Source organism: Nothobranchius furzeri, chromosome 1, assembly GCF_043380555.1.
Source record: "Nothobranchius furzeri strain GRZ-AD chromosome 1, NfurGRZ-RIMD1, whole genome shotgun sequence".
NCBI classification, from domain to species: Eukaryota; Metazoa; Chordata; class Actinopteri; order Cyprinodontiformes; family Nothobranchiidae; genus Nothobranchius; species Nothobranchius furzeri.
Genome location: NC_091741.1, coordinates 50,724,157 through 50,731,646, shown reverse-complemented (window position 1 = coordinate 50,731,646; position 7,490 = coordinate 50,724,157). Strand labels below are relative to the sequence as shown.

The window sequence follows — 7,490 nt, the reverse complement described above, 5'->3', positions numbered from 1 at the left end:
CATGGACAAGCTCGTACATTTGTAAATTTTCGCTAACTGTTCACATTGTACTATCGTTTTTATTTGTTGACCCCACAAATGCGAACCAGAGCACCTGTCACAACATAAGCCGAGGATTTATTCGCATCATGCACATAAACGCGTTACAGAGGCTGAAAAAATTGATCATAAAGATTTAATTTAAAATCACTAACATGTAGCGCACTAAACGCACCCTTTAGTTTTTTCCCCCACCTTTGTGGTTTACAATAATCCATTATTCTAGTTGAATGAGGTGAAACGCCTCGTGTACAGCGATTATCCATCCTTCTAATCTTCATGTTTACAAATCCGACCACGAAAACAAATGCGACACGGGACAGTTTTTCTTTTTATGCGTGGCTGCATAAATGAGGGATTCCACTCACATCAGATCGCTACCACGAATCCTTTAATGCTCCAACCTCGCTGCGTTTGCCTCACACCAGACAGCCTGCACACACCGGGGCAACCCACGGCTCATTTTACGTGATGATGCAGAAGATACACTTGGAGGCAATCACAAAGGATGCCAGAGGTCCCCCAAACGTTTAAGTCAAGGACAATATGTGAATGGCTCCATCATCTCCAGATCAAAAGGATTCCATGGAGGGAAATCCTTGTAATTTCAAATTTTTATTCCTGTTATTGACACTTGCTTGGTTTTATCAAAGCAGTAAAGTAAATCTATTTAAAAGAATAATGATAGAGGGATTTTTTTCACATCCAAATGAAACACAAAAGACAACTCTAGTGACATTTTTACATATATCTACATGGCTGAAGTTTTTAATGTCTCTGCAGGTCGTTATCAGTCACTGAGCTCTTCCTCATCGCTGAAGTATGCGCTCTTTTTGATCCTCGGTTTCTTAGAGTCTGACGACGTAGAGGCACGTGCAGCATCCCCTTCTGCCTGTCTCTTTCGATTTTTATCCTCTTCCTCCATACGAGCTTGCTGGAAAGACAATCCACACAGAAAACAAGCATCAACAACACAACAAACGTGTTTGTGGACTCAGACATATGCAAAAAGCAGGGTTTTTTTTTCCATTTCTGTCTTTCTTAGGCTCTCACTGATAGTCAAGACTGTTTCATTTAGATCTCAAGAACTTTGAAGGACAACACGCCCACCTGTTCATGTATGTAAGATTATATACTTTTATTTTCCATTCCAGACTGCCTCATCAGTGAAGGAGGAAGTTTGCTTTTACATCACATACACGAATACTCAATTTCTTCTAAAAGTATACTTTTTAAAGACTTCAGTTCTTTTCAGATTAGATTATCAATTTCACCTTTCAATAACCGACATGGGTGTTAGGGGCAGCTGTAGCTCAGGATCAGGTTGTCCAGTAATTGGATGGTTGCAGGTTCGATCCTGGCTCCCGCCAGAGATTGCTGCTGTTGTGTCCTTGGGCAACACACGTAACCCACCTTGCCTGCTGGTGGTGGTTGGATGGACCGGTGGCACCAGTGTTCAGCAGGCCTCGCCTCTGTCAGTGCGTCCCAGGGCAGCTGTGGCTACATCGTAGCTCATTCCCACCAGCGTGTGAGTGGGTGAATGACTGATTGTGCTGTAAAGCACTTTGGGGGGTTGTAGAACCCTAAGAAGTTGCTATACAAATACAACCCATATCCTATTTAACATTTACGTGTGACTTCTTTGTGAGACCTTCGTGACTCAGTAATAATCAGTTTGTATCAAACCACTTTTTAACTAATTATTTATCACTTGAGTTACTTTATGTATTATGCTTTGGACATGATGTTAACACACAGATAAGAATTATCTCTGACTCACGCTCTCTGAAAGTGGGTCTGCAGCACTGTAAAGAACCAGCTTGGCAGTATTTGACAGTATTTTCTAAATGGCAATAACATAGAAAATCCCAAACATGAATCATAATGATATAATCTATGGTTGTGTTGTAGGATTAATGCACTTAAAGTTATAAAGTGTTGTTGATTCAGAAACAACTTTTAGCAGCATGAAATCAAATGTGTGGCCTGCAAAAAAAAATGCCATGGAGACCAGTGCATGTTAATGTGATCACCTTGGTTATAAAACACATCTGTCAGTGACACATTTTTAACAGACCAAGACTGACACTTTAAACAAACTAAACTAATCTGAGTGTGATCTGAATCTGCCTTGCCAAGAGCAGATTTACTGCTCGTACAGGACGAGTATGAGGTTTTGCTCTTGTCGTGTAGATAACTTTACTGGAACTGTGCCACAATACACCCCAGAAGACTAACATTAAACAAGGGAGAAATAAAGGGAGTGGTGGTAAAAGGAAGAATGGGAACAACACATGAAGAACAAAACAATGCTGAGCTAAAAGGAAAGTAATAAGTAAATATGTTCTGATTATGTTTGTTCATTCATTTAGTGGATACTTTTATCCAAAGCAAGGGGTTTCTCCATAGTAACCATGCATGCACTGGGAGGACATGCAAACTCCATGCAAAAAGGTCTCATTCAGGATTTTGAACCTGCAACCTTTTTGCTGCAAGGCAACAGGGCTTACAACTGCACCAATATACACTCCCCTAAAGGATTATTAGGAACACCACACTAATAGTGTTTGACCCCCTTTCACCTTCAGAACTGCCTTAATTCTACGTGGCATTGATTCAACAAGGTACTGAAACCATTCTTTAGACATGTTGGCCCATATTGTTAGGATAGCATCTTGCAGGTGATGGGAGATTTGTGGGATGCACATCCAGGGCATGAAGCTCCCGGTCCACCACATCCCAAAGATGCCCTATCGGGATGAGATCTGGTGACTGTGGGGACCATTGTAGTACAGTGAACTCATTGTCATGTTCAAGAAACCAATTTGAAATGATTGGAGCTTTATGACATGTTGCATTGTCCTGCTGGAAGTAGCCATCAGAGGATGGGTACATGGTGGTCATGAAGGGATGGACATGGTCAGAAACGATGCTCAGGTAGCCTGTGGCATTTAAACGATGCCCAATTGGCACTAAGGGACCTAAAGTGTGCCAAGAAAACACCCCCCACACCATTACACCACCACCACCAGCAGCCTGCACAGTGGTAACAAGGCACGATGGGTCCTTGTTCTCATTGTTTACGCCAAATTCTGACTCTAACATTTGAATGTCAACAGAAATTGAGACTCATCAGACCAGGCAACATTTCACAGTCTTCAACTGTCCAGTTTTGGTGAGCTCGTGCAAAGTGTAGCCTCTTTTTCCTATTTGTAGTGGAGATGAGTGGTACCCGGTGGGGTCTTCTGCTGTTGTGGCCCATCCGCCTCAAGGTAGTGCGTGTTGTGGCTTCACAAATGCTTTGCTGCATTCCTCGGTTGTAATGAGTGGTTATTTCAGTCAAAGTTGCTCCTCTATCAGCTTGAATCAGTCGGCCTATTCTCCTCTGACCTCTAGCATCAACAAGGCATTTTCGCCCACAGGACTGCCGCATACTGGATGTTTTTCCCTTTTCACACCATTCTTTGTAAACCCTAGAAATGGTTGTGTGTGAAAATCCCAGTAACTGATCAGATTGTGAAATACTCAGACTAGGGCTGTCGCGGTAACCGCAAAAATGAAATATCGCAATATGAAGAAGCCCACCGCGCTGCATCATGGGCCACCGCGATTACTGAACTTGGTTCAACTCAATGATGCATGTTGAGAAGGATGGCTGCACTGGTATCAAAACGAAACGTTACTTCGCTCCTTTGGGGGCACTTTGGTTTTCAGTACGTCAGCTGCTGTGCAGCCAGAGTCCTTGGCCGAGACAGAGCAGCCACCAGCGGCAAAAAAATAATAATAAACGCTCGGAGACCTCCTGAAGTCCCGGACAAGCACTGCTTCTGCAACCGTCCCGAAGAGAGTTTGAGCCGAGCTGGAGCTCACTCGCTACCTGCAGGAGGAATGCATCCACCCCTGACATGGTGGAGCAACAACCGGGAGAGATTCCCTTTGCTCGCCAGAGTCGCACACAGGTACGTGTGCGTTAGCGCAACGAGTGCACCATCCGAGAGGGTTTTCAGTGTTGCTGGAAATGTTGCCACCCCTCTCAGACCCTCTCTCAAACCGTATATGGTTAACATGCTGGTTTTCCTTGTAGGTAACAAGGACGTGACCGAGCTATAAATCACCGTCATTCGTGTGTGTGAAAGTGAAATGATAGTGCGGCCGCCCCCCGGCGCGCGCGCGCCCGGTACATGTAATTTTTTATGCTTGATTTTAAACAACTAAACAAAATGGGGACTTGTTTCTTATTTGTTATAACAAATGTTTGGCTGCAGCATCTATAGATGCTGCAGCCAAATTTGCATTTAAAAGTTTAACCTCCTGAATTTTGTTGTTTTTAAGTTCAGTCGGACTCTGACAGTCGGAGAAACAAACGTTACTGCGATCTGTGTTGTTACTGCCCTTTGATCTGCATTCAGCAAAGTGTTATTAAAGAAGGCATGGCAATTTTTAACCTTTTTTAAATGTGTAAACATTATGTTTAGATAGTACTGCAATTAAAAAAAGGGCTGCAATAATATCGCACACCGCAATATTAAGCCACCCTGAATCACCGCAGGGGGAATTCCTCAACCGCGACAGCCCTAACTCAGACCGGCCTGTCTGGCACCAACAACCATGCCACGCTCAAAATGGCTTAAATTACCTTTCTTTCCCATTCTAACATCCAGTTTGGAGTTCAGGAGATTGTCTTGACCAGGATCACACCCCTAAATACATTGAAGCAACTGCCATGTGATTGGTTGATTAGATAATTGCATTAAGGAGAAGCCAAACTGGTGTTCCTAAAGCTTGGTTTATGCTTGACGCATTCACTTTCCGCACGGTGATGCGGCTCGCGGCTGGAACGCGCTTCACAACTCGCAGCTTTTATGGTTCGTGCGGCTCGTCTCTGCGGTGAGCCAATATTCTCCCAAACTGAACGGGGCAGCATGGAGCTCTATGGCATGCGCCCAACACTACACCATAATAGAAGTAGAAATGACTGTTTACAACATGGTATTTCAGCATTTTTTAACAGCGTTCTCATCTTTTCCGACAGTGCGAGCTATTTCTCTCCAAGAATTATTAACAACATGTTGATCACAGTGATCTCTTGAGAGCTGAATCATACAAATGTCTGTATTTAAGAACCTCTGCCATACTAGTTCTTGCCGGTCCGCCACGTTTTTCCGCGTCCGTCCGTCCGCGTGGTTAGAAATTTTCCGAGGTGCGCGTTGCGGAAATTCTGGGCCGTGCGGAGGCGCGGTGGAGGGGCGTGGTTGTTAAAATGACGCAACTTTTCCGCGCGGAGCCGTGCGGACCTCGCAGACACCTTAATACTCCTTTAGGTGAGTGTATATGCTATAGCTGATCTCGTGTTTAAGTTGCGAGCCAGACATGCAAATGTAAACTCTTATTGTGACACTTTGAAATTCAAATGTTGTTTTGTAGTTGACTTACCTGAAAAGCTATGGCTTGACTTAAACTATCTAAGGCTGGGTCTTCTCCTTCTTCTTCACTTTCTTCATCTTCTTCACTAAAAAAAAGAGGAAGATTTTTTTTATAAAGACAAAAAAAATGTCTCAGTCTCTGAAAACCAAATACATACACTAGCTCAGGTTGCTGTGCCTTTTTCTTCTTTTTCTTCTCTTTCTTCTTTGGTGGGTCCCTCTCTCCAAGCATGTTTTTGGGACATGCATAACTCAGATGTCCTGTATCCTGAAAATGGTTTGTTCGTAAATTCATAAACACAATTTCTTCCACAAATGTGTCTATCTCACAAAACATAAAGTTAAGCACTGACTCCACATTCGTAGCATCGTGACTTGTCGACGTAGTTCCGTCTTCTGATGAATTCAGTTGCTCGCCCATTGTCTATGGCAATGCTGGCTTTAACTGTTCTTCCAAACAACTAGAAGACAGATGCATTTATGTATAGCAGTCTGTTCATAGTGACAATCTGCATGTGAATTGAAAACTAACATCACTAACCTGTTTGTTGTGCACTGCTCTTGCACAGTTGTGAGCCGACTCTCTGTCTAGGAACAGAACAAATGCCACTCCTTTACTCTGGCGAGTGTCTTTATCCTTCACAATCGTAACCCTGAAAGTAGCAATTACATTTGTTATATGTTCAAAAACTACAAACAACATTTTTCTTACTTCTTACGAATCACAACTTACTTTACAACTTTTCCATATTTGGTAAACAGCTGCAAAACATTAATCGGTTGTAAAGTTAAAATGCTGTTTTTGTGTCTTTACACTAAACTTTTGTAGAGTTATATCAGCCTGATTTACCTTATGTAGGTCGTTGTTGGTCAGTGAGAACGGCAGGTTCGACACATACACAGTACTTTTGCTAGGTGCTAAACCTCCACTCATGTTGAACCTGAACACGCAAATTTTATTTTAAAAAGAAAATACATCCGAGTGCTCATGAGCCTGTGCAACAGCTACAGGGAAATGTCTAATTCTACGTTGTAAAAAATTACTAGTTTAAAAATTAAACGTAACAACGCAGCTATAACAAATTTTGAATAAAACAAGGTAAGATTTCAAATTATTAGCAAACAGAAACAAACGCCATGTTTGCGTCGCGGCTTGATGACGTTTTGTCCTCATTAAAAAGACGTTAGCCTAGCAACTGGAAAAGAGCTAAACGCGCTAAAGATACTAGAAGGTGAGATTTATTTGTTTGTGTGGGATTTCTTTTTTGACTAAAATAAAGGTTTTTGTCTACTGTTTCATTCGCTTTTATCAAGCGAAGGCCACACTTGTTTGTAAATATGTGCTTGGAGTATTTTCATGGCAATAACGAGGAGCTAGCTCGCGCTTCACGGCAAATAAAACGTGAGCGTAGACGGCGGTTAGCTAATTAGCTTTTCTTGTTATACTAAATGCAGCTTGTTGTAAATCCACTATGTTGATCTGCTGCTGTAATAGCTAAGTGTTAAAATGTGGTGCTTTGCAGTGTAGGTGTTCTTTGTAGGCATCCAACAGAAGCAACGGTCAAGTCTGCAGAAACTTACGCCGGTTGAGTCAATGGCTGGATCACATTTTAAAAGAGTAGGATTATTATTTTGAATCATGGCTTATTAGAGTCGTTCTTAAATTGTGTTTTTACGCTTTTAACCGATTTTTGTCTGTCTTAAATTTGCTTATTTACCATCTGTCATCAGAACGGTCACAATCATGATCAATAACACTATAAAAATCTCTTTCCAGATTGTTTTGACGACAATCTCTGAGGTACTTAAGTCAGAGAGTAAGTAGGTCTTTACATTACATTCTTCTCACAACATTTTAAAAATTAACGAACAAGCCCTCATTTAGCTTTAACGTTTATTTAATTGTAATAGCTAGTATTAATACAATATAAGTTCATTTATACATCTTTCTGTATGAGTCGCGAAGGATGGAGGCCAAAATTTGAAGCTTTCTCTTGATAAAACATATATGATTTGTTAGTTAACTAT

At 41.8% G+C, this 7,490-nt stretch overlaps 2 protein-coding genes across 5 annotated transcripts in view; one reads left to right on the top strand and one right to left on the bottom strand.

Annotated features, from left to right (window-relative positions):
* Positions 1 to 97: 97 nt before the first annotated feature.
* Positions 98 to 6,605, bottom strand: zcrb1 (zinc finger CCHC-type and RNA binding motif 1). Its single transcript, XM_015957822.3, has 7 exons — positions 6,313 to 6,605; positions 6,196 to 6,224; positions 6,004 to 6,115; positions 5,816 to 5,923; positions 5,621 to 5,730; positions 5,473 to 5,548; positions 98 to 973 (listed from the first exon to the last, which is right to left on the bottom strand). The coding sequence occupies exons 1-7, from the start codon at positions 6,394 to 6,396 to the stop codon at positions 830 to 832; spliced, it is 663 nt and encodes a 220-aa protein (XP_015813308.1). The 5' UTR covers positions 6,397 to 6,605; the 3' UTR covers positions 98 to 829.
* The window catches only part of pphln1 (periphilin 1), a 27,467-nt gene continuing 26,563 nt past the window's right edge, over positions 6,587 to 7,490 (top strand). For 2 of the 4 annotated variants that reach the window (XM_015957804.3, XM_015957785.3), the window contains exons 1-3: positions 6,608 to 6,694; positions 6,986 to 7,080; positions 7,240 to 7,279. In XM_015957804.3, the coding sequence (XP_015813290.1) occupies positions 7,057 to 7,080; positions 7,240 to 7,279 (64 nt within the window). In that variant the 5' untranslated portion in view covers positions 6,608 to 6,694; positions 6,986 to 7,056. Of the gene's footprint in view, positions 6,695 to 6,985; positions 7,081 to 7,239; positions 7,280 to 7,490 lie in introns of all 4 variants that reach the window. The other 2 variants (XM_015957795.3, XM_015957811.3) reach the window with 2 other exon arrangements.